The sequence below is a fragment of the Dermacentor variabilis genome, chromosome 6, assembly GCF_050947875.1.
Source record: "Dermacentor variabilis isolate Ectoservices chromosome 6, ASM5094787v1, whole genome shotgun sequence".
Taxonomy (NCBI): Eukaryota; Metazoa; Arthropoda; class Arachnida; order Ixodida; family Ixodidae; genus Dermacentor; species Dermacentor variabilis.
The window spans coordinates 164,620,014-164,647,562 of NC_134573.1; the positions used below are offsets into that span (position 1 = coordinate 164,620,014).

At 47.9% G+C, this 27,549-nt stretch overlaps 1 protein-coding gene and 1 non-coding gene across 3 annotated transcripts in view; one reads left to right on the forward strand and one right to left on the reverse strand.

The window, feature by feature from the left end:
- LOC142585659 (cell adhesion molecule Dscam1-like) overlaps positions 1 to 27,549 on the reverse strand; it is a 116,174-nt gene that overhangs the window by 50,379 nt on the left and 38,246 nt on the right. For both annotated transcript variants that reach the window (XM_075696589.1, XM_075696590.1), the window contains exon 2: positions 12,525 to 12,809. In XM_075696589.1, the coding sequence (XP_075552704.1) occupies positions 12,525 to 12,809 (285 nt within the window). The remainder of the gene's footprint in view (positions 1 to 12,524; positions 12,810 to 27,549) is intronic.
- Positions 20,515 to 20,587, forward strand: TRNAT-CGU (transfer RNA threonine (anticodon CGU)). Its single transcript has one exon. It is a non-coding gene; the product is annotated as a tRNA-Thr (tRNA).

Genomic DNA, 27,549 nt, shown 5'->3' on the forward strand with positions numbered 1-27,549 from the left:
AATAGTCAAACGACATTGAATACGATAAAAAACGAATATCCTAGCGCGGATAACGCTCACACGCCGTTTGCAACTTCAAGCCTGTTTTCCTTTGTTCAAATAGCTACGTCCGCGGTCATTAGTGACGTTTGTTCACCACTGGACTTGGTATGTCCAACGACGCTACTGATTTCTTCATCGGAGTTAACGAGTCAAATGTCAGTGACTGTGGGTATATAGCGCCGAATCTATGGATGCCGCATTCGTCTACTGATTCTGAAGGTGCATATGGGCCTTCAAGTCAGATGGTATCAACTAAGACCCCATTCACACAGCCGACATACGCCCCGTTCCGTCCACGTCACGGCACCGGTGTCCATCATGAGACAGCGTTTCCCCACCGGTTTCTCCTAAAAAAATCGGCCAACGTCACCGGAGTGCCGGTATTGAGGAGAAACAGGCGAGAAAATGCTGTTTCATGACGGACGCCAGCGCTGTGACGGTGACGGAACGGAACGGGGCGTTTGTCGCCTCTGTGAATACCTCAGATTGTTCTAGTTCTAGTTCTCGTTCTAGTTTCGCTTACTTGCCGCACTTTACCGCCACCTGTGTGGTTCAGGCTCAGCGGTGTGCCGTCACATTTCACTGGTTCTGTTCTTTCTTTCTTCCCTTGACCATCTGGATGTACATCTACACCTTCAAGACAGATACGTTCAGTGAAGATCGGATTACAACACGACACTTATACTGTGTCGTGTTGTCGTGTTATACTGTGTCGTAAACAAAACCTCACGTTTTCACCGGCTCAGTGGCTTTCCCTAATTCTGGAATTAAACAATCGCTGTGAACAGAAACGATAGAAAAGAGGAAAAAAAAATATCCTTCCGCGAAGCATCCGGTAGGCAGTGCGTCCAGTTATGATGACGTCAGAGAAAGAGAGGCAAGAGCCGCGTCGTGCCCCCAAACGTGCTTCTTCCACGGAGCACGCCCCTCCCGCGAATCGCGCGCGAGCGTAGCGCGCGGCGAGTCGTTCATTTCCTCCCGGTCGAGCCGCCTCTTGCCATTACTGCAGTCGTCTATCTTCCGCGGCCGTTCCTTCCGGTCCCGCCGCCGTCGCCGCGGCTCTGTGTACACACTGGCGGAACGCACGCACACTCACAGAGGCACGGCGAGAGAGTGTGTGCGCGCACGCGCGCGGAGCTGGCAGGGGCAGCGTGGTGCAGAAAGAGAGCAAGCGCAGTGCCAGACCGTGTATCGATCCGAAGACGCCGTTTGCTTCAGACGGTCTCAGAGGAACGCGTTCCGTGGCACACACGCACACACCTCCCCGCTGCGCCGTGTGCCGTTGTTGGGGCAGCGGGCAACGAACGACCGGCCAGCACGGTACTGTGGACCAGCCGTCCCTCGCGAGGAATGCGGAGGAGGACACAACTGCAGCAGCTTCCGTTTTTGCTCTTCCGAATCATCGTCGTCATCTTGCTCTTTCTTGCCGCTCCCGCGCTTCCCTTCTTCCCCCGCCCGCTTCCTGAAAGATGGGATCGACCTCGCTGACCCGTTTGCCTTTCCTCTGCGAATCCTCTCCTTTCGCGTTTCCTCGTTCTCCTCACCCCCCCCCCCCCCCGTTTCATCGGCTTCCTTGCGACGCTTGTTCAAGGCAGAGGAAAAAAAGGGAGGACGAAGGTTCCACGGTGTACGTCTTCTTCAACATGGCGGCGAGGAAAGACTCTTGGAACAATGTGCTTCCCAATTCGCGGAGGTTTTTAACAGCAGCGGCCGCGAGTATTAAGCCGCGCTCTCTGGTCTGCGTCATTTTAACTTTGCTACCAGTTTAGTAAGGTCAGTCTGTGGGGGTATCGGGGAAGCTTCACTTCTCATTGTAAAACTACACTGATTCAGCCTGGACTGCATCATGGTCACCGCTTTTCAAGTACGGGCTGCACTTTGAATTGTAAAGAAAACAGCCTTAATTGTTCGTTGTGACACACTGCTGCTAGTAGTGCAGTGCAGACCAGGTCAAATCGAAAGTAATCTTACGTTATCATTCCAGTTCTGGACCACTGCACAGTGCAGCTGTTTATCGCGGCAATAACTGCCATCCATGTTTTTCCATTTCTGGTCGCGATGAAGACTTTCCTTTCAGCGCTCTTCTATACTTTCTTATAGCGCACATTTGTGCGTGTCCGGTTCTCGCTTAGCCTCATTGTTCACCTGTTACCTCAAGCATCTGGCGCAGATCCTTGCGCACACGTGACCTGTATGTCACCAGACTTGTCCTCCGCACCACTATTTAGGGTTCAGTGGAAGGAACCGAATCGTAATTTCGTTGTCTGTAATCATACACACCTAAGCTTTAGCTCGGGGGCTCCTATCCAAATACATGGGAAGGGAAAGGTCATTTTTCTCAGCAACCACTGCACCAACTTTGATTAGGTTTGTTGCATTAAAAAAAAAGTTAAGATCTAGTGAATGTTGGTAGCGAATTTTTTAAAATTTTGGCCGTCGATATATTTATAAAGATTGTTGAAAATCACAAATTTTCAGAAAACGAAACTATAACGTTCACAACTCTCTAACTCGGCAACGAATAACGACATCCCATTTCTGTAAATTGTATCTGATAGTGCAGCTAAAGTGGACAAAATTGATGCATTATACGCTTACATGGCTTTAATAGACCACTAATATGTGAGTAGGACTTTTGCAATACTCTTCCAAACAATGTAACACATTCACGTAAGATGTGAATTGATAAATCAAATTTGTCCCCATTGGAGGCTCTCAAGGGTGCAGTTTAGAGAACTGCGATGTCTGTTACTAGCGCAGAGCTACGAATTTGTAAACTTCGTGCTTCCATTTTTTCCGAACTTAAAATTTTTGGAAAGCTCATTTTAAAAAAATTCGGTCCCTAAATGAACATTCCGCTTGCAACAGTCCCGAAAATTTTATATTCTCTCTCAAATGCAACACCTTTCATTAGAATCGTCCCGGTGGTTATCTCAGAAAAAGCGTTTCTGCATTTCACATGTATTTGAACAGGCGGCATCGCAGTTGGGCCCGAGCTAAAGCTTCCTCTTAAGATCAATCCACTTAGAGGCACACGTACAACGCGGTTTCAGAAAATGTAATGTCGCGAAAGGACTATAGATAAACGTCTTCTTCGGTACTCAGGTCGCAAAAGTGGCAGCAAATTAGTGATGGTCATTTTCTTAGTCAAACATCATTGAACCATGGCCACGTCTGTCGCTGGCGTAATGAGCTGTTCGTGCACTAGTGCAGTTCTTGAAGTGCACCGGCACGAGTGCACTGTCAAATAATTTACAGCCTTAAAAGTGAAAAAAGGTGTAAATGTGTGTATAACTCACACCATTAGGGTGTGATTTACACAATGGACACCTTCGGGTGTGAGTTATAGACACATTTACACCTTTTTCACCTTTAAGGGTGTAAATTATTTTACAGTGAGGCCGTTTATGGTCCTCTTGTGCGTCCTGCCGCGTGCACGTAGTGCTCGCTCTCTCTTTCTTAGCATCTTTCTATCGCTCCTTTCCCTTACTCCCTGTGTACGGAAGTGAACCTGACGCTCGTCTGGTTGGCCTCCCTGCCTTTTCTCTCTTTGCTTTCTCTCTCTTACTAGAGCGCAAATAAAGAAAAAGGAAAGATAAGCTGATTATCTACCGAAAACTAGGCCACACGGCCTAGCTGTCACAAGCCGCACGGCATATGACAATTTGCTGTGCCTTTGTAGATATCGATTCATAAGGATCCGTCCATACAGTTATGGCGTGACAGGGGCCTGTTTGGTGCAACTTACTGTCAACGCACCCTGCGGCTGGCACAGTCCACAATGCTAACGACTTCTTTATACGGGCGGAACAGCTAATCCCATATTTAACTCCGTTTGAGAGAGTTCTTATACTCTTTTAGAGAAATACAAGAAAAGTGTACAGGAGGAATTCGTAATACTTCCCTCAAGGGAGTAAAAGGGAGCTTTTGTACTCCATGAGGATAGTACGGAAACATTGATAGAGTTCCTTTCGCCCATAAGGGAGCACAAAGAGAGTTATTTTTACGTTACTAACGGGAGTACAGACCTTAACTTTAAAAGTTAAAGCCATTTTGGGAAGTGTTAGTACAAGGACAACGCTTGTACTCCCTTTGGCGAACTTTTGCCTCCCCTAAGGGCATACTACGGAAAGGCACAGAAGTTTAGTTCTTGTATTCTCTTACAGGAGGACAAAGAGACTTCTCGTACTCCCCCAATGGAATAGCATACAAGTTTAAAGATGCAAATCAATTTCTGGGGAAGCCCGCAAGATGTAGGGAAGTTCATGAAAGGGAAGAATTGGTATTCCACATAACTGCAGCACGAGTGACAGTATTTCCTTTTCAGAAGTTTAAAGAGTTCTCGTATTCTACTAGATCAGTGCTAGAACTCCCCAGACGTCTCTCTCATTCCGAAATGCCATGGCGCTCACCTTCACTCAAATCCTCTAAGTTGATACGCTGCTCCGCTTGGCCTTCTCGGAGTTAATGTAGTCCATTCGGGAATTAAGAGAACTCTTATAATATAGCATAGATATAGGACAACAAATTGCTCCTGCAAAAGGAGTCACCTGCACTCCCTTTGTTCCAAGAGCGTATTCAGCCAACAAAATTCGGAATTTTTTTTAGCACGTACTACCATGAAAGCGGATTCTACGATAAAGCCATATATTATTTATACATGCACTCACTATGATTTAAATTTAAGCACTGCAGTCCACACTTGGCATTGCGAAGTTGCTAGTGCACGGGCCAATTTCAATTTGTGCGTCTTAATTACAAATAAACCCAGCTTTTTTGGGCGATCTGCGGTCCGTATACTATTTCCCATAGGTGTAAGTGGCACGAATTGTACCGTACACCTTTTATATTGCGCATATCATCTCATTAGCAAGATCATAAGTTTGAAAATTCTACGTCCTGGACGTCAGAAAAAATGGCTTGAGATAAAGAATACGCAGAGGTTGAGTTTAACCTCATAGCGTCATTATTTTACAACTACCGAATGAAGGCCAACGGCAAGATTAATCGAAACACTTAGAAACTGTGTCCACACTGCTGCCGGAGCCAATAGTCCAGCGCCGCCTTAGAAACACGCGAGGTAATTAGGCTTCGCGACGTGAAGGCAATGTTATTAATTCTCCTCTCGGTTTAGTCGTTGTCTTAAGCTTTGCCATATGCACTGTCTCATCGTTGAAATTTCTGAACAAAGCAAGCAGCAAAAAACAAACAAAAAATTAATAAATAAAAAGATAGAAAAGATCGAGTCCCGACTTTCAAAGCTTTGTCTTGACGCGGCGGCGTGTTAATAATTTCGGGGAAAAAGGTGTGAAAAGTAATGGAAAAGAAAAATAAATGGTCGCGTCCGACTTTCGAAGCTGCGAGGAAGCACTGAAAGGTATTAAAAAGCCAGATAAGAAGATGAGGAAGCAGGCCGCTGAGAGATCCAGCGCCTGCATAGTACGCGTACCGCTGAACTTCATTTCGCGGACTTTCTTTCTTCCTTCCTTTTATTGCTTTTTAGGAATCGCGACGGTTCTTGGACGATATGCCCCGCGGTCTCCATGTTCAGTGGAGAATAATGATGCGCGGAGAGCCGACTGTGTGCCCGTGCTGCGCGCGTGAGGATTTATTTTACGAGCTGGCCACTGGCGCCGTAATAATTGAAGCGGCAACGGATTCCACATTTCCTTTAGCTTTCTTTGAGGTCTCTCCGTTCACCTGCACCCCCCCCCCCCCCGCCCTCACCCTCCCTTGCTCATTTTGTATTCCCGCTTTCCAGCCTCGGGGTTTCTCTGTGATGCCCAATTTGCTAAAATATATATTTGTGGGGCGCGTTTTTATCCATCTCACTAGCGCAATTTACGCACGCTTTTTATATAAGAGCGGGGTTTGAAGCCCCTATACCTATTTTCTTTCAAACATATGGTTTTCTGGAGACGTCGGCGCTCTTAATTTGAGCCGGCTACTCCTTTTGACATAAAAATGAAGGTAATGAATGCCACAGGTATGAAAAAAAATCGCGTAAGAACGCACTCAAACTTGCGTCAACTCGTATAAGTAAGTTAAACACACTTTATGTCAAGCCACATAAATGAGCGAAACACAGTCGGTCTTAAAAGTAAAGTCACATAAAGAAAACACTGAAAGACACTAAGTAGTTCAGTCCCATAGCCACAATAAAGTGAGGGCACAGAGAAAAACACGGAATAAGTTTGCACGAAGGCATATGAAGTTAGGCAGATAACTTGATATAGCGCTCACAATGAGCTTACTGTAGGTCACAAATAATGTGTTTAGTATATACATTCTTATTGAGTTCCGCGTGCCTTGTTATTTGTGTACAATCATGTCAACGTTTTACTGAGATGACAATTATATGGACAATCAATGCGAATTTTCGCCGTCGCCGTGATATTCCGTATAAAGTCTAAGTGCGATCAGATCGCGCCCCTCGAGCAGTGTGCTGTGGGCGCGAGCGAAAGCATACCAGCGAGAGTCTTCCCACACGCCCAGTGTTGGAGGTCACGTGGTCGAGCGCGCCGTGACGTCATCAAGCGCGCACACTAAGGAGACACATGAACGCGCGTTTCTTTTCCTCCTCTAGACCGTCCGTAGTTGGGCATGGCGTGGCAGAGTCCATACGTGAACCCGCTCGCCCTTCTTTGGAGGTAATTTGCGGCGGGTGCAAAGTTTGGGCGAGCGGAGATGGCTGGCGGCTTCATGTGCGCTGTCTTAATCCGCGCGTATAGTGTTCGGTTCGCGTAATCTCAACTTTCTGAGAACCGGTGAAGCGAGAGGCAGCACGAAGCGGTTGCTTCCAGCTGCCCACGCTCTTTATCAAGCCAGCATTGTAACAACGAGTGTTCGTGGTCACCGAGTCGGATCTGTTCATGTTTGCCCGAGCACGTGTGACACCATGCTTGTGGATTTAATCAGTAACCGAATATTTACTGCAATTTATGCGCTCGATAAGACTACGAACCTTACTTCATGTAGTTGTTTAATACTTCGCTATCACTATCTATGCTTCACCTTTCCGGCGAAACTGCGACTCTTCTGTGTGTGATATTCCTTTTTATTTTTTTTTTTTCTGTTACGAACAACATCAGTGTTCCACGTAGTTTTCTCCTGAGGTGAGCAAAGAAAGCTTTATGTAAAAATGAAAGTGATACGCCAGCCATGGCATTTGAAATCGGGCGGCGCGTGCTGTAAGCGTAATCTCGGAGGCCATGCTCCAGCGCATTGCACTGCGCATCTGCGTAGTGATGGCGCTCCTGCAGGCGGGCCGTGGCCTAGCGTGCTTGGACGGGAATTGTCTCTCCTGAACACATCTGACGTTGTTAGCACGGTTGTTTCACCAGATGTTCATCAACTCGATGTCTCACAGGAAGGCAATCAACAAACGCAAAATTTGTTTCCTGGTTACTACGGGCCCTCCAAAGGACATCCTGAAAGCTCATGTGCGTATACGAGTGCCACCTAAGGGGGCACCCCGCGAGCACATATGTGCGCTTCAGTCGCGCAACTACGCATAACGTGTGACTTAACGTAAATGAGTAATGATTTAACGGCTAAAAGCAGGCAATAATGTTTATTCACTGATTACATCGCGATTTCTGATTTGCAGCTGCTTGAATCATGTGTTACCACAAAAATAAATCATTTACCTATGCTGCACTTCAAATTCGTCATCTGCTACATCCGTGAATATTGCCAGTACTGCGAGTATCAATTTAGACTGTCGTCCATACTATATAATATTTGAAGAGAGAACACGAGTGATGAAAAAGGTAAGGCAAGTTAACAGCTGTCGCCTGAAAAGAAAACGCCGCCTGCATACATGTTCGAGGCCGAGAGGTTGCTACGATTGTTCTTAGAGTCTACGAAAGAGAGATCTCCAACGTTCGGTCAATACTTCTTCTTCGTATTTAGTGCAGTGAAGGAATCGTTACGTACTGCAGTTCTCGCACTTCCGTTGGCATTCTCACGAGACAGTAGGAAGCTTTACGCACAGCGCTGGCAAGCATTTCCGCGTGCGCCATACCGAACGAGAGCCGTCCTTTTGTCTCCGCGAAAGCGCAACTGCGACCGGAATCGTTCCACGACGCGCGCGGAGCAGCCGAGAGAAAAAAATGAACAGAAATGTCGAGGGATGGAGATGGCGGGAAGGGAGGTCGGTTCCGTTGCCCTTTTCGCGCCGTCTCCCCTTCCGCGATGCCGCTCGGTGGTGATGCCTCCCGAGAGCAGGGCGGACAAAAGGGAAGCAGGCCTAGGAAGAATGGCCCGGCGCCTTCCCGGTCTAGCGCGTATATCGCATTCTCGCGAATTCAAGCCCCGTTGTGCTATATATAGTAAATACTGCGCGCGGAGCCCCGGCTTCGCTCTTGAAAGCGTTTTGTCAGGTCTAGTTGGTTTACGAACATTTAGTAAGAGCGCAGCGCATAGGTGCTACGTGGTGAGAGTTGGTATGAATGAGAGAAAGCTGAGGCAGGCGGAAAGGCATGGGAGACGAGCGCAGTCACCTATGTTCGTTTCCGTACGTGTAAACTTTGCATCTTCTTTCTTTTTTTCTTCTACTCTTTCCTTCTTTCTTTCTTTCGTTCTCTCTCTCTTTCTTGCTGAAATATCTGTGTGCGTGCGTCGAGTCTAGCGAACAGCCCTTGTTCATTAAATTTTACATGATTGTGTTTAATTGCGTCAAAATATTTTAGCATGAGTAAAAGGAAAAGTAAATAGTTGCCGGCTATAACAATGACGAAGAAGGCATTAGCTACTGCACTGAGCACGAAATATTTTGTTCGATTCACTGACTGAATCTCTCTGACAACATCTGCGAAACGTGCTTTTTCGCCCGCATTTACTAAGTCCTATTGGCTTGGGTGAGTGACGACGACGTACATACTCGCACATATTTCAGGGATGTAGGCTTGAAACTAATTGATTGGCTTAAAGTCGAAAAGACGACTTGCAACTGTGGCCATAACTTATGACTGTGGCCAAAGTAGAAAGCCAAATAATTGGTGGGACTTTTTGTGTTCGGGGCAGCCTGTGGAAGGAAGAGTGCCATGAGTGCGCTATACGTTCCAATGATTGTCTTGCAAAGAAAGAAAATTAATCACACAGCACCACTTCAGAAATAAAGGGTGGTTTCGGTATCGTCACATCAGCGTGCGATGAAAGTGCAGGCATTAGGGGTAAGATGGGGAAGGCTATAGAACCAACGCCTACTCTCGCCAAAAAATTAAACGCAATCAATAAAACGAGAGCAGAAAAACAGGGGGAATGCCACCACCTCTGCAGTGCATATCTAAGTAAAAATAATTCGAATATAACATTCGATGTAATCTTATGTCTGAAATAAATAAATACAGTATACGTGTGATAATCTACCAATTGAGCGGCCAGTTGAAATAAAAATGAAATAAAGGGGGGATTTTCCTTTTATTAATTACTCCTCTGCCACCTTGCGGGTTTCCGCAGAATTACTACGTCTAACAATGAAATAAATATCAATTGCACTGGTTCTCCGACCATTTTCAACGACGTTTCGTACTCTGCCGACTATACGCGTCTAGAGTAAGTGACTCTTTCGAAGTAATACTTCTTTATTCGGAATGAAAATAAACTGATAATTTTCTTGGGGGTGGGCGCCTCGCTTGATGCTCATCGTCAAATCATATTTTAATGTCCACTGCGAGAGGACGGCCTCTCCCAGGGATCTCTAATTTTTCATATCGGTACCCCTACGCCAGCAAATTGACTAATATCATGGCATCACCTTATCCCGTGCCATCCCCGGCTGTGTTACCTTGCACTGGCACTTTTTCTGTCACTCTAGTGGATCCCTAGCTATCTACTCTACGCATTACATGCCCCGCGTAACTCAGTCGCTTCCTTTTAATGTGAACTATAACATCGTCTACCCCGTTTATTGTCGAAATCCACGCCGCAGTCCTTCTCTCAGAAGGTAACCGAACAACGCTTCACCAAGAAGCCCACGTTCAGCACGCTCTTCTGTCTCTTAACGTTACGCCTGTTATATGTTTTTTCTTCCGTCGCTCGCTGTACGTGGTCCTTGTAGCTGCTTCTCGAGCTTCGTTTTGTTATCCTCCATGGCTACGCCTCTTAGGTATATATATATATATATGTATAATACAGCAGCGATAATGCAGGCGACGGCATGCATAGTTTTTAGCCTTCGCTAAAAGGAGGCGAAGTGCCAGAGCGCGTCTCTTCAGCGCTGCCGACACCCGGAACCACGCAGCTGCCACCACGAACCTCTCCCCCTCCTCCACCCCCTCCTTCTTCATCCACGAGCTTCATAAGTCTGGCGCGCTCTTCTCGGCAGGGGAGCTCCGAGCCACACGCAGAGAAAGGCTGGTGCGTTGTGCGACGTCGTGCGCGCGGCGGCGCGAGCCACGCGCTGAGGCGGCCATCGATCGCGCCAAGTGCAGCGGCGCGCTGCCAGCTAGACCCCGGTTCTGGGGAGATCTGGGCACTCCCCCCCTCCCTTTTTTCCCTCTGTCTTCCTCCATTCCTTCCTTTTTTTCTTCTTTCTCGCAGCTTGGGCGTGGCCCTGAGTTCGGGAAGACGCGCGCTGCTTGAGGCGTGGGTCCCTGCGCGCACTTCACTGAAGAGCCCGCGACATCTTGCCCGTATAATTATGCATCGGTTAAGACTGGTCGAGCAGAAGTGCAGCGGAATATCGTAACCGGCGCATGTTTCTAAATATATAGAGCGAGAGATAAAGAAAGAGGAAAACAACGAAATCATATGGTATGTTTCATAAAAGGCAAACGATGGCAGGACGCAGGAAATAAGTGACTGAGGATGGTAGTGGCAAGTTCCGGTCCGAAGTGCACAAGCTAACTAGAGCCACAGTCATGTTGTTACGTGAAAGCCCCAGCTCCTGAGACCGAACGCGGCCGTTGCGAAATAGGGATGCGTGAGCGTCCGTGAATCTATGCGTGGGCTGTCGTTTCCATAGGTTATACGTGCAGTGTTAAATTGTGAGATTTTACGCGCCAAAACCACTTTCTGATTATGAGGCACGCCGTAGTGGGGGACTCTGGAAATTTCGACCACCTAGGGTTCTTTAACGTGCACCTAAATCTAAGTACACGGGTGTTTTCGCATTTCGCCCCCTACGAAATGCAGCCGCCGTGGCCGGGGTTCGATCCCGCGACCTCGTGCTCAGCAGCCCAACACCATAGCCACTGAGCAACCACGGTGAGTGTACGTGCAGTGTAAACGTGATTGTAAGCTATGTAAACGTAAACTAAATGTCGGGAGTCGCATGCGAGTGCGGACGTATACTGGTGACAGAAGCCGGACTCTTCTAGAGAAGCGATACCGGTGTACGTAATGGAGCGAAGTGGAATCCCGGTGGTTAGCTCTCTAGCATCGTTGCGGCTAGAAGAACATGTATAACATTTTGTATTCCAGGAGTTTATTTATTTATTTATTTATTTATTTATTTATTTATTTATTGTACCCTCAGGGCATAGAATACATTAGAGAGGGGAGGGGCTATGATGACACGTACAAGGGCAAGAATAACGCAGAAGAACGCAACGAACAAACAAACAATCATGTCATCAAATAAGTTCTTCGCGTAACTGAGATAGTGCTTTATACATGCAAACAAAGCGAAAGAAAACAAAATACATAAACTGAACAGATATGAGCACAGAAAAGAAGACTATTATTCGCATTATGCTTGGCGAGTGATCTGCGAAAATGATCAGCGTCTGTAATGCTGAAAGACGAGGCAGGAAGGTGGTTCCAGTCGGGGAATGTTTCAGGAACGAAGGACTGGGAAGAAGTGATAGTGTTATGACACTGGATGGCTAACTTTGAGCGGGTGCTCTAGGCGCGGTGAAATGAAGGGAGCAGGTTGAATGCGTGATTATTGTTGATGGCCGCAGTCGGGCCTAAGGTTTGCACGTTGCATGTGACACCGACATCGCTCCGCCGCGCGCACATGCTGCGTTAACACAGTGACGTCCACAGGGCTCCCCAAAAGCCAGTCTTGCAATGGGAAGAGATCAAGTCTGAGATCAAATATTTTGTTTGTAAATGTCGTATATGTAAGGAAATGTAATATCGCTGGGCATAGGCGCAGCAATAACTGTACTCCTTCATCATTAATAAAGTATTTCTTTTCTCTCTCTCTCATCATTATCATCAACCTGTCTAAATACGCTTCAGCGGAAATGCCTTTCACTGGAAAGTCTACTGGAATGCTCTTTGAATTCCATCTTCACTTCTCCGACATTGCTTACAACAAAGAAATATTGCACTCACTCCCTATCACTCACTAAGTTTCTCTCACTCGCTCTCTTGCCCTTAGCAGTTACGCGCCAACCAGAACTCTGTGCCCGAAAATTTCCTAATACCACCATCCCCCCTAATTCTTCGCCGTCCTCCGCGTTTCCCCGCCAAGCTACAAGCCACCTGTCGGGAATAACGTGCCGCACAGAAGCGCGAGGCATCCTCACCTTGGACGAGCAGCTGGCTGGAGTAGGCGTCGCTGCCCTGGAGGTTCTTGAGCGCGCACGTGTAGTTCCCGTTGTGCGCCACTCCCACGTTGGCCACCTCGAGCACGGAGAAGTCGTCGAAGGTCTTGATGCTCACGTGGTGCGCGCCGTCGCTCAGGCGCTGCCCGTCGCGCAGCCACTGGAAGCTGAGCGGCGTGGCGCCGGACGCGGCCGAGCACACGACGCGCACTTTCTCGCCGCGCAGCACCGTCTTGGGAAAGTGGAACGGCTGCACCTTCGGCTCGCCTGCGGGCAACGAAAAAGACGAGAAAGCGCAATGTATATATGTGTATATCGGGCAAATTCAACGCAGTACAGGTTGGAACACAATGTGAAAGCGAGTGAGCGTTCGCGAAGCGTTTTAATTAAGTGCTACACAAAACTGCATACGATGCAGTTTAGCAGGATGCGTTGTTGGGCAAGTTGGTTCATCGTATTTGGAAAGATTGGATGCGCTTTTTAGACGATCTGCTTTGTCCCGTCTTCTTTCTTGTGATCGTCCACAAAGTGCATCCAATCTTTCCAAATACACACGATGCGTACACAACCGCATTTGATTGTCATCCTACGGAACGTGTAATCTCGTGCGATGTTTATTACGTACGTGCAATGTTTATTACGTACGTGTTTATCTCGTGCATAGCTCACAAATTTATTCACACGTATAGTTCACGCTTATGCACTATACATCATTTACAAGCTATACCGATGAGCAAAGACCAATGAGAAAGTGCATTCAACAGGATTTTAGTCGCATGGCAACCAACCCAGATGTCTTTTGGAAATGCCTTCGGCGGCAGCGTCTCCACATCCGTCCGAGGTGTTAATATAATCAGGACGTTAATGAGGGCTGCACCCGTGCTGTAATCAGGGCTGAACGCATCATTCGAGGCGAAAGTAACCTCGAGCGGCAATCACGAGGAAGCCGTTTTAGGCATTACAGCTTGAATACTATCGCCTGGCTTTGAAGTGGATGCTGCGACACTACGCTCAATATACGCCGGAAATACGTTTCATGTGGCGGCTAAAAGACTGCGTCATCATAATAAAGAGGCATGGTGTCATAAATAGCTGGATGCTACATTTTCTTTCTGTGTTACGTGGTTTACCTCTGCTTCTTCTTCTTCTTTATATGTGCGCATATGTGCGTGTGAGTGGAAGACAGCTTTAGGAGCACCCTCTTTCCTTTGCTCGTATACGTTGCTCTTTTATAATCCTGTAATGTCGGCTCCCTGGATATACTCAGCAACCGCGTTATATCTCGGCTGACCAATTTCTTGGCGTGCTGTCAGTGATTGAACAGACAACAACCGCAATAAAAACGTCAGCCATCACATCCTCGGCCATACCATGCTCGCGCCACTGTTTGACCTTAGTGTGGCGAGAACGAGGGTGAAAAACGCGTTGTCAGCCACTCCAGTGTAATACATGTCGCCTCCCGTGCAGCCCTTATTAGGTTAAAATCCAGTGCACGGGCGGAAAGTGAGCGAGCCGTGCGGCGATAGCGGGCACGCGGTCTTTCGTAAAGGCTTTACAAAGATCAACGTGTGCGTATACTACACATCTTCCTGTACAAATAGCGTCGTTTCGAAAAAAAATGAGAGGGAGCTCGCCACGAGACGAGAACATCCCGCCTCGCGGCGCAGTATCGATTTCACGAGCAGCGAAAATGTATTCTACTTCTGAAATGAGATCCTGGTCTCCCTCTGGAAAGTGCTGGGCCTTTGTGGAGCGGCCTGGCATCCGAGCCCGCGACGGCTCTGGTCGCCTAATCTTCGACTCGCGAAGGCCTGTCTCCATGGAAACCAAGGAGTGGTCTCGCGAGGCAGCTGCAAGCGCACTGCTATTGTTCTGGCTGTGTTTTAACGTTGCGACGTTCGAAAATATAACAACGCGTTCCATAGCTGAGTGCGCGCAACGCCGCCGGGCAGCATATACAGCGGCGGTGCGTTTCTGAGAGAGCAAACGAAACAAAAAACAAAAAGAAAGAAAGAAATCGAGGTTGCTGCGAGTGGAACCTCGGAATTTCGGCCCCATATTATATTGCATGGCAGTTCCGTTTATTTCTTGAGCCGACGGCCCAAAACGCGAGGTAACGGCAAACAATGTTTTCTTACGAAAGGAAATAAAGGTAGTACTAGGGGAGGCTTGCGCGAACATTAACGAAAATAACTAAAGTAATAATAACAAACAATAACGAAAATAATAAAGAACTTAAGAACGTGTTCTTAAATGTTCCATAGACAACGCCTAGTCTACACAAGAACGCGTTCTTAAATTTGTTATTATTTTCGCTAATAAACGTTCGTGCAAGCCGCTCCAGGTCACCGACCGACCTACTGATTTATTTATTTATTTATTTATTTATTTATTTATTTATTTATTTATTTATTTATTTATTTATTTATTTTAATGTCCCAAGATACTAGACGTGGTTGATTTATCGCGTACAGTGCTGACTCTCAGGTACTCTGTCTCTCTCACTTAAAGTTATCAATTGACTGTTTACAGCCGACACCTATTCCGAGGTGAACTTACTCTGTAAGCTTTTCTTTCGGATAGATTTACCAAGAAGCTAAATAAACACGTCCGTGGTAAATAAAATTCCAGAGCGCTGCGTTTCTCCGCAACCATTTTCCTTTCTTCCTTTCTGTTATTTCCACGCGCTACGGGCCGCACCGTATCACGGAATATCCGCAAACTACGCACTCCTCCTCCATCTTTGTTTTCTCCCCCACCTCGCTGAGTTCCCAGGGGGGACGAATGTATAAAATAGGCAAGTACAATGGCCACCTGAACTGCCTTCGAACGCGATAAACTTCCTTATTTATGACCCTGCACGGTTCTCTCCCGTAACTGGAAGTTACCTGGCGTCGTTTCTCTTTCGTTCATTTACCGCCGAAGGCAGCGCGATCGGACGCCGCGCAGTCAACCTGCGCGGACCCGATTAATGGCGCCATAAAAGGCGGCGCCGAACGTTGTCGGACGATGTCGTTGGGGGCTTAAAGAGGAGTAATCAAGCGATGGTAACCCTTTCCCGCGGTTTGTCGCCGCGGTGAGCGGTTGTGCGTTGTCGGGGTTGAATGCGGCAACTATCTCTAAGAACAAATGGTGTCCTACGAACTCTTTCTGCTCTACTAACTTCCGTGTCCTTTATTTTAACTCCACTTCCGGCAGTTTTGGTTACATCAGACGGAGTGACGTTCGTTTTGGTCGAGTTCAAACGGAGAGAGAGAGAGACGTTTATTAAATGAAAAAAAAATCTGAGTATATGTATGCGACCCATGGACTCTCTAAAATGGAGTCATACGAGACAAATGGTCATTACCATCGTCATCGACAGGATCGCCATGATGATGCCCACGCCACCACCGTCACGATCATAACCGCCATCGCTCGCTGATGGACGATGGCCTCCCCCAACGATGTCTAGTCGCCCACGTCTTTCCGTAAGCTGTGGCTCTATCGAATATACATGTATACGACTGAATATAACCTAGTTCCATCGTACCACCCAATTTTCTCGCGCCGTTTCTCTTCCCTTGGCACTCATTCTGTTGCTCCAATAGGTCACAGGCTATCTGTTCGGCGCATCACGTGACCTGTTTTCAGCCTAAAGGGACACTAAAGAGAAGAAAGAAATAAGTTCAGACGGGTAAAGTACTGTTTCAAATCTATATTTTCGTTAATTTTGCGATAAGATAGTAATAATTGTAGAAAAAAAGAATGTAGGCCTAATTTCTATATATATTGTCAATTTATACTGACACAGTAAAACCAAAACCGTGAATCGCGTAACGAACTCTTTATTGGGTGAACCTAGACGTGCCGGCAAAGGCAAGTGGCACTCAAAGCACAACGATAGCGGCGAGGGCAGTCGGCGATCGTCGGAATCCGATCAGTGGATCAAGCGCGTCGGCTTTGATGCATGACTCGTCAAAGGTTCCAGCGTAATCGCTGGTGCCCGCGGGGCTTCCAGAAGGTACTACACAAATTCGCGTCGCGCATACAATCGCGCTGAGCGAGAACAAGGAAACACAGTCCCGAAGTTCGTCGTCGGGCGCAGAAAGGCTTCAGACGCACCACGTGGAGGACGAGTTGAGGTCGTGCGCGGCGCCGCTGTGATTCCGAAATGCGGTTTTCCGGGACCCCATAGACCAGTGCGCCAACACGTCGGATGATCTTGTATAGGGTCCGAAATAGCGTCGCGAAAGTTTCTCATTAAGTCCTCGTCGGCGTACCTGGGTTCAAATTCACACACGGTCGCTGGGCTGGTATTCCACGTATATAGCATCGTGTCGGATTGTCGTGCCGGATGTCTGCTGGCTGTTGATGCGCAGGCGGGGCCCAGTCGTCGTTCTTCTTCGGCGCGCTGCGGTTAGGGCGCGGCGTCGGGTCACGCTTGCGTCGCGTTGTCCCAGTGATGTCACGTCGCGTCGTCAGGTCTTCTTTAGGCGGCGTTTTCTTGGCCTCGAGGTATCGTCCCGGTGACGTCGCGTCGTCGCTACGCTGTCGAGAGGGTCTTTTCGGCGTCTTCGTCGGCGGCGGAGGACCTTCGGCATTTCGACGAACAACCGCACCTCCATCGGTTGCTGCTTAGTTTTTATGGGCTTGCGGACCGGCCACGGGCAGGTCCTGTGTACGATTGGCGCTGCGGCGGCAGGTTGTCGCGTCCTGGTAAAGGCGAACGAGAAGGACGTCGGGGTCTCCACTGCGTTGCGGCGATGTAGTCGGCGGTGTCACGTGGTCGCTCGCCAAGCTGTGTTCGCGATGCGTTAACCGCGAAGCCTCGTGGTCCCATCTCCCGGCATGGGCATCGGTGGTAGACGTGGCCCGTTTCTCCGCAGTGATAGCAAAGCGGGCGGTGCTCGGGAGCGCGCAACACGTCTGTTCCCCCCCGGGTCACTGCGCGGGCTGACAGGCTGACGGCGGCGTACAGGTCATCGCTTCAGGTTGGGGCTGCGGCGATTCGGGCTGAACATCGGGAACTCGCAGTGATCACTGGATCTCCTTTCGGGCTATGGCAGCCATCGAATTCACTTGGGATTGCGACACTGGGGCATATATCTTTTAATTACGCGGCGAAACTACAGCATCGGTACGTCAGTGCAACATTTGAAAGCATTTTCTTGTATTTCTGTCTCTACGCATCAGGCACCATTAAAGTTATCGAAATTTGCTAGGTTCCGTCTTTGACTCCTTTGGAATGCAGTGTTGACCATCTTTACCAGCAACAAATTAACTATATAGGCCCGAAAGGACTTTGCCATTATCCACGACGTCACGGTTGACCATGGTGCGGGATCTCCAAGGCAGCGTCGCCAGCCATCTCTCACTTTTGCGTCTTTTCTGGTTTATCGAGTCTGCCAGCGCGGTATAGGAGGGGCATTTTCTTTAATTATATAAACGAAATTCACTAATACCGCTCGACTTACTTCTCTCTTTAATGCAGTGGCGTGTTAAATTGGACTGCTCGAAGTACATTTCGGAGCTCCGAAACAACAGCGTAACCGTATGTGTTTGTTTTTTCTCGTCTTGGTCCTGTTATTAGCGCTGTTATTTTCACGTTTTTTTACAGTGTCCCCTTAACCTTAGCTTTGGAATATTAGCTACCCGCGTAGCTCTCTAATTCGTATCGGCCGTCTAGGTTCCGGTCTCTTAAGGTAGCGTACATCATTTTCCGATGATACCACACACCGATGATTACATAATCAATGGTCCCCCTCCCTCCCTATCTTTTTTTTTTTTTTTGTCAATGAAGACCAAGGCCCGCCACGATATGAAAAAAAATCCCCCCGGAGCTCATCACGTACATCGAATTCCGGGCAACGCGAAATCCCGATAGCGGCTCTGCAGCAACCTCCTCGCTTGTGGTGCAGTATCGCTCCGGCCCGAAACAACGCGAACGTCGTTCCGAGACGGCATAAGTTTGGTTTGCACCGCCGCCGTTACACGCGCCATATACTGCGCAATGCGTACCCATCCAAACACCAAACGAGGAAAAAAAAAACATCAAAGAATAGAAACCATTTTCTACGGCGACTTGCGTAACGCCGGCCGCGCGGCAAGCGCTTTAACCGTTTCGCGGAGAGAACAGCACCGGTCCGGTGGAACGCGCTCGATCGTTACACTGATGGTCTGGAAGTTTCGCCCTGCCGGCAGGATCAGCAGCAGCGGCAACGAAGCTTCTTCGACCGGCAAACCCGTGAAGCCCAGGCGCTCCGCGGATATTGGTTATAATAAGAACGCGCGGGTCTTGCGGCATCGGATCGGGCGCGCGGCGAGTGGTACCGGCAGCGGTCGGTCCAAGCTGCCCGTCGTTTCCGGCGAGATTTCCGTCGTACTCCTTGGCGAGCGAGCGTTGATCAATACCAGCGACTGCGGCTCCGGCTTATGGCAGCAGTTGTATACACGTATTGCGCGGTAATACTTGCGCCACCGCTATACTCACTTCAGTGCGCGCGCGCGCGCGCGCGCCTATAGCTGCTGCGACGCACATATATACATGAGCAGACCGATATGTATGCGCGGTCCCTGCGTGCCTGCACAGGAAATGAAGCTCATCCGCCGCAGTCCCGTATGTTGTAATCTACGTGCGGCATGCGCGAATCCGAGCGGTGCACGCCTGCATGCGCGAATCCGAGCGGTGCACGCCTGAGGTTCTAAGGGACGGGCTCGGCTCTCACACGTCAGCTTTCACGCAGCCTAACTCATGTATATAGGCACAGTGCATTCTGAGCATGCTACATATTAGATGCCCTAGCTGAAAGTGCGCTTTTTTTTTTTTCGTCGAAGTTTGCTTTTGCAAACGTGTACGTACGTATTTGGTTAGAAGATGGTGAGAAAAATGCATATGGTATGTATCTCTCAATTCTGTTACACATGCAAGTTGTGCAGTAAACTTTCATCCCAACTCGCACGCCAGTGTGTCCGAAGTAATCAAAACATTCAAGGAGTCCAAAGGAGTTAAAGAAAAGTGTGTATAAATACTCTTGCAAGCCGTAAAAAAGTTGTTGGTTGAAAAGCGTAAAGTTAATTAGCTCGTGGCCGAGAAAAACGCAAGAGTGCCGTTGTGAACTTCTCGGAAAAGTTCCAATAGTATGCGTATGTGAACGATACCTGCAGAGAAATATGGTAACGTGTATATATGGTAACGTGTATATGGTAACGTGTATGATTACGAGAAAGCGTTTGATTCAGTCGAAACCTCAGCAGTCATGGAGGCATTACGGAATCAGGGTGTAGATGAGCCATATGTAAAAATACTGGAAGATATCTATAGCGGCTCCACAGCCACCGTAGTCCTCCAAAAAGCAAGCAACAGAATCCCAATAAAGAAAGGCGTCAGGCAGGGAGATACGATATCTCCAATGCTATTCACAGCGTGTTTACAGGAGGTATTCAGAGACCTGGATTGGGAAGAATTGGGGATAAACGTTAATGGAGAATACCTTAGTAACTTGCGATTCGCTGATGATATTGCCTTGCTTAGTAACTCAGGGGACCAATTGCAATGCATGCTCACTGACCTGGAGAGGCAAAGCAGAAGAGTGGGTCTAAAAATTAATCTGCAGAAAACTAAAGTAATGCTTAACAGTCTCGGAGAGAACAGCAATTTACAATAGGCAGCGAGGCACTGGAAGTCGTAAGGAATACATCTACTTAGGGCAGGTAGTGACGGCGGATCCGGATCATGAGACGGAAATAATCAGAAGAATAAGAATGGGCTGGAGTGCGTTTGGCAGGCATTCTCAAATATAATATATATATATAATATATATATATATAATATAATAATATATATATCTATATAAATATAATGTATATATATATGAATGAGAAGAAATAAAAGGAAACGAAAGACCTTGGGAGTGGCGCTGGCTAACACTTCATTGCAAGGTTAGCTCTAGTATAAACCATAAATACCCAAGAATGTGGATATGAAAACGGCGCCGCGGTAGCTCAATTGGTTAGAGCATCGCACGCGTAATGCGAAGACGTAGGATCGTTCCCCACCTGTGGCAAGTTGTTGTCTTCATCCACTTTCATTGCCATTAATTAGAATTCTTTAATTGAATTAGTAAGTAGAAGTAATTTCCCCTGTGTGTCCTTGGTGTCAGTGCTTGTTGGCTTCTCATGATGTGTATATATATATTATAATATATATATATATATATATATATATATATATATATAATATATATAATATATATATATATATATAATATATATATATATATATATATATATATATATATATATATATGAACAGGAAACTATAGCTTTCAGAGAGTTATTTATTATACATCCTTTCAAGGCCCTAAGACACTACAGAAAGGAATGGTACATAACAAAGTAATATGGAGACGATTGTATAAAGAAAAACGTTAAGCAATAGCGTGGTAGACTCCTGTTTTGAATGAAGATGTATCTGTGTTCTGAATGATGGAAGCAGGAAGGTGGTTCCAGTGAGGGGTAAAAAAGAATCATGATATTTGTTCGTTCGGCAGGATGAGACGGCAACTTTACATCTGTGGTCAGAACGGTATGAAACGTAGAGAGGTGGGGTGATAAGCTGATTCTTGAGCACGTGGTTAGACTGATAAACCTTGCGGAACAGGTAAAGGCGAGCCCATTTGTGGCGTAATGAAAAATCTGGCAGATTCAGGGTTCTTTTCATACATGTTACATTGGAATGGCGAGAATAGTTAGATAAAATAAAGCGAGCTGCCCGATTTTGAATATAAAGTAGTTTTTCTGAATGCTCAGACTTTAGGCTACAGGTGTTGGGCGAGGAGTTGCGTGATCTGTGACGTCAGGTCGGTCTAGAAAAAAAAGAACGGCATTGGCTGCAGGGACATCTTTATATACCGCATACAAAAGGCTTCGTGTATGCTTTCAAAAGGTAGCATGAATCTGCTGGGTTTTTTTTCTTTTCTTGTTTAGCTATTGTATATTTACCACCGAATTAGGCGTTGTCGGCTTCTCCGAATTCCTCCTTAGTAACGTACTAGCAAGGCAGCTGCATCTACGCAAAAATATGTGTTGACCCAACTGTGCTGAATACCGCTCGCGCGTGACGCGTATCAGACGAAGTGTAAACGACAAAATATACGGAAAAGCGCTTCACACAGGTGGCTCAGGAGACCCATGACTACGAACGGGACAAGTTACAATATTTCGGCACAGTTGCATAAATTCAGCAAGGCTGAGCCCTTGCAGATAAGCTATCGACACTCACCGTGAGGATCTTACTGCCGCCGAAGGTTATCGATTCACTTATGTCCCCCAAAACAAAGCATTTAAGCAAAAAAAATAAGTAATATAAGAAAAGTCAACAAGTAGAAACGTCACTTCGCATTTGCGATCGAGGCCGAACACAAGGTACGCAGCAGTTTTACCTGCCAGGCGTCTCAGTCGGAGCAGCAAGCATTCGTAGTGTGCGGGAAACAAGCCAACTTCGTTGAGACCTCAGCCGATTCTTCCGGCGATTCTCTCTCGCGCAAGAAAGAAACAAGAACGACGTTCTGGCAGCGCGTTCTCTCTCTCTGACCGCCAAGTATACAGGGGCGACCGAAACTCCCCGTTCGCTCGTCGAACGCGCATACACGTCGCGTCTCGTCGTCCTCGCCGACAAGACACTGTCGTCACGGCACGACCGCGAAGTCTCTCGTTTCATTGTCAACGCCGGCGCCAGCGTGTACGGACGACGCGCTCTCCCGAGCTGAGCGCGTCTGGAACCGAGAAGCGTGCGTGCTCTGTGCGTATACGCGGTGACAAACGTCGTCGTCGTCGTCGCCGCCGACGTCGCCGCGCGGGTCGCCCGTCCCACCCCAGCCGTCAGTGTCACGCACCGGCGCAGCCGATGTCCTCCCGCGCTAACGAGCGCGGCGGGGGCGACTCTGCCGCACCGCTGAAATAAGCGACGACGTCGCGACGCGACAAAAGAGCGCACTTGACTGACGACCCGCGTAACAAACGCTCCGAATCATGGCAGAGCGAACTAAAAAGAACAAAGCTCGGCGAGAAAACAAAAACAAAAAGAGAGAAAAAGAAATGGAAATAACGAAGATAAAGTACGGTGACGAACGCGAGCAGCAGACGGCAGTGTCGAGGAGCGAGTGAACGTGTACGGTCACATACCGCTGGCCTCCGCTACGAACAGGCGGACCACGGCGGCATCCTTCGAGAGGCAATTCTTCTGCGGGTGCGGGCTCTGATCCAATACACGTGCGCAGGGGCTCTCAGAGATAGCATTTCATTTCATTTTTAAACTATCAAGGCTGTACAGGCATTACAGAGAGGAGTGGCAATAGAAAAAGAAAGGCTAATGAGGCAGCACATGGTCGCAGATAGCCGACTTGAACGCATCATGATCTGCGATAGTGACGATGGAGGCGGGAAGGCGATTCCAGTTTTGACTTGTTTTCGGGATGAAGGCTTCGAGGTATACATTGCTTTTACACTGAGGCACCCCAACCTTCATTCGATGATCAATACGGAATGACAAATGGGCTCGGAGGCGAAAAAAGTGTAATTTTTAAGTCATTATTAGTGTAGTATGTTTCATGAAACAGGCATAAGCCGGAAATTCGACGTCTAGTAGAAAGGAAAGATAGGTCAAGCTGTTGCTTGACATGCGCACATGTTCGACACAGGTTGGCACACCGTGGTCGTTCAGCGGCTGTGGCGTTCTGCTGCCGAACACGATGTCGCCCGTTCGACTCCCCCTCGGCGGCGGTCGCGATGAAACAACGGTGGAATGCGAAAGAAAACACGCTTGCGTAATTATAGATCTTACGTGCGCGTTTTGGGTGCAGTCAGCCCGAATAGCCTCATAGACGCTGCACGGTGTGCAGCTTTCTGAGCGATACACGAAGCCCCGTCACTTCTTATTAGGAAGCCCCGAAAATTGTGTACCCGTATATATATAGCGAATGCACTCGGCCCCTAAGCAGAGACGTGCAGAAGATAACTGCGCTTAAAGTTTCAATTATTTATTTTTGAAGCGGAAGAGGAATGGGGTGGGGGGAGAGGGATGGGGGTTCACACTAAGGGCCCTTTTAGCGTGTATGCAACCTGCTTGCGTCCGTTGCTTCTGAATCTCCTATAGACTAACGTCAGTAAGTAGCAGTGAAGTAGTGATTTTATGTGGGAAATGACGCTTATTTAACGTTAGCGAGAGAAAAATAGATAGAGGAAAGGCAGCGAGTTTAACTAGGATTGAGCCCGCCCGTTGCATACCATGATACACTGATGAGAGGAAGTGGAAAGAGAAGAAAAAGATAAAGAAGAGCACGTACATTACAGAGTTCATTCTGGCTTGAAGACGCTGACAAACTGCAATTATGCGTCCAGTATCTATTCATCGACCGTTCGCCTGGTCGCGCAATAATATCCAGCGCTAAATTTCTCTTTGTTTCTTGTTTCTTACAGTCATTGTTGCGTATGTATACTGTCTTCGTTGACGGAATGCTGCGTCATTCTTTAGAAATCGCGCAGCTCTCGTTCGAAGCGTATAGGTGCAGTCGCACTTCTCGCCTTTCGAATCCAGTCAGGCGCAGCTTTCATGCGCGCCTCAATGGAGAGATCGCGCGCGCGGTCTCACGTCTCTCAATTCATCTTTGCCTCGTCAGGTTTATAAAAGCGCAAACACAGCGCTGTGGCAGCGTGACCGTAAACGTCACGGTGCGAGCTCACTTTAGCGCGCCTCTGAGCACGAGCGCTTAATTAGGCGGCATAACAGCCGTGGCCCTCCGAAGTTTAGTTTTCGAAGCAAATTGTAAAGCTCTATGCTTTCGACATTTCTCAAGTATACATAGCCAAGGTATATGTGGTCCTGAAAGAAACCTAGAAGGCAATTTAATATTTTCTTTTTTGGGAAAAAGACACCCGTGCTATTAATTAATATTGCAAAAGAGCAACATTTTTCTCAATGTAACGACAGCAACATTTGCTATCCCGGCTCATCGGCGATAAGGCTCTATACGAAGGCCCCGAGACACACGCCGGTTGCAGTATTTACCATACAGATGGGAACGGCAGGACCGAGTTTGAATCTCAGGCCAGGAGGCTCCTTAAGGAGCTCTCTCACATCACATGCCCAGCAGGTGCACACGGAAGTACTGAAGTAAAAAAAAAATGAAAAAAAAAGAAAGAAAGAACAAAATTTGGTGCGCATGGACACCAATATCAAAAGAAACCGACGCTGATCATTTGCGCGCATATAGCGCGGGCAAAACGACAGACATATTTAAGGTATTTGCGCGGGCGTTCTTTTTTTCACAAGTCCACTTGCGTAAGGCCCGCAAGGAGGTTTCAAAGCGAAACGGCAAGGACGATAGATGGCGCTTCCTCGAGCCGCAATTCCCCCGACACTGTAACGTCCCTGGCTTATATAGCGGTGCCTCGTTACTTCCTTACGAAGCCGCGCCAGTCAAAGGGGACAGTCTCTACTCCAAAATTCTTTGTGGCGACGAGCGTCGATCGCTGGCGATGAATTATGGATGCCAGGGGCATCGAGTAACGAGCATTTCCGCGCTCTTTCCGTGCGGGAGCCGTAAATCGAACCAGCCAAGCGCGGCGGATCCAATCTCGTATACGCCGTTTTATCTTATCATGTTCGCTTTATTTTGGACGCTTCGCTTATCCCGTGCCGTAGATTATTTTCCCCCACCCGTCCCTTTATTTACAGCCCTTCCTTTTTTTTAACGCTTCTCGCATCTTTCCGCGCCATAAACACGCTGCCTCTCGGCGTACAACATGATCCGGGGAAGATTGGATTTCGTGTCAACGCACGACCGCTGATGAGCTCGGGGACGCGAGACGACCGACGCAGTTTGTAGTTTATCCGCTCTTGAAGTGGATCAAACAAGATAAGATATACGCCACATACAGCACAGTGGCGAGCGTTTTGACGCGAATAGCATTCTTCGCATAATCAGATCAGTTTTCTTTCCGGCTGTATCCATGCTATCCCGCAAGAAATGTGGGCCGATCCCGAAGATAGTGCAGTGTAAGATGTGGGCCAACTCAAGTAGGCATGTGCCACGGAGTATGTGCCGCTCTTCAATTAACGGCTTTGAGGCCAATTTGGGTCACCGTGTATGTGACAGTGGCATATATGCGCGGACTTCGCGGCAAGACCGCCAGAACAGGCAGCTTTTGCGAAGGGAAACGCGAGAGAGGAAACCGACCTGCACTACGCGCCTCATACACGACGCGTTTCGGCTATTCGCGCATACCGCCCGAATTCTTTATCGTAGCAATTTGAACGCAAGGTTTAACGCATACGGCAGCTTTGTCATCTAATGAGTTTCGCAGCCGAATGGTATACTTAATTCAGTCCGTATCGTACATTAGAACACTTGGCCTCGCTGTATATAGACGTTAACATTGTACGCGGTTACGCGTTGCATGGGATGAAAATAAACGCAATTGTGCGCATCACGTTTAGTTTTGTAGCATTGAATCAACCGCTTCACGAAAGTTTCGCTTCACATAGATTTCAACATGTGTGTTGGTTGTATCTGAATCTTTTTTCTCTCTCTTTTCTTTTTCCGGACAAACTGAGCGCGTAAGTATGCCGAGAATTAATTGGACGGTGTGGGCCAAAAAACGCTACCGCTGCCGTGAAAAAAAAATGATAAACTACAACAGACGAGCATGTGCAATGAAATATTAAAAAAAAATATCGATTAAGACACCGTACATCACTGCATAGTCGCATGCAGACATGTCGGTCCCTGACGTCGCGCCGATTGTATAATCGAATCACGTCGGTTTGGTGGAACGTGAGATAAACAGAAATCGTAGAAGGCGTGGGGCCACAGGTTTATAGAATTGGACAGGACGGGCGCTACTAACGATATATCGAGGCATCTTCCGAAGTGACACTGCGACGGCCGCGTGCAATGAATTACCCGAAATTTTTTCGAGCACCGTTCTCACTCACATGCAAGCGCTGCCTCAAGACGCCGTATAAATAGCGCAAGCGCAGTTTGCGAACTTTCACGCACTGCATGCTGCCATTTCAACGGTCAACCCAAGAAACGGTTTGGCTCGGATATACCGAAACGGCGGGCACAGAGACGCAAGCGCCCCGCATGTCACTTTGTTCTAAAAGTTCACGACCTTTTCTCAAAGCCCTCTCCTCAAACAGCGGTCTCGCCGGTTATACAGTCTCGCGAGCTCGCTAATCATCGTCCCGCTAAGAACGCCGAGCGTGTTTTCGAAAATAAGAAGAGCGAGTGCCATCCCTTGCGTGTAGGGCGTGTGCAGTAAACGCGGTATAACCTTACTCGTATGCATGTCGCACGGAGGTTGCGCTTGGGCGAGCCGGCGTGGGCAGAGCTTATTAGGAAGCAAGCCGTCGTCCGTTTCAATTAAGACGGCGGCACACTGCGCAGGGAGACAGTTGCGCGAAACCGCGACGGGCGGCCGCTTTCATCAGAGCAGCTAACTCTTCTGTGTGCGTTCGTTTTGCGTTGCTTGGAACTGCAGTCCCTCAACCCCACCGCACTGTCGGAGAGTTCTGCTTGAGTGGAGTCGCGCGCGACTGTTTGGAGCGAGTTAACCCGGTTCTGTCGCTCAGCCTTTTTTTTTTTTTTCGTCTTTCTTTAGAAGAGTTTGAGCATCTACGCGGTGCCCGAAACGCTCGCTCTCTGATCTCGTGCGCTTCTAAAGAGTGTTCGCGAGGGCCGGACTCCTGATAATTATACAGGCCTTAAGTCGAGAGGCTCTTTATGTACAGAGCCTATACATATATATATATATATATATATATATATATAGGATGCGTGCAGTCAAGACGCTCGCATTTAAAGCGCGAAGTTTTGCGCTTGTTTCTCGGTCTCTGTGCGACGTTAAAATAATCGTCGCATTAAAATAATCGTCGTTATCTTCTCCAAGACCTCTGACGAAGGGGCCTTTCTTGAAGGCAATGAAGAGGAAGAAGCCATGTTTCTTCATTTAAAGAGCCGGGCTA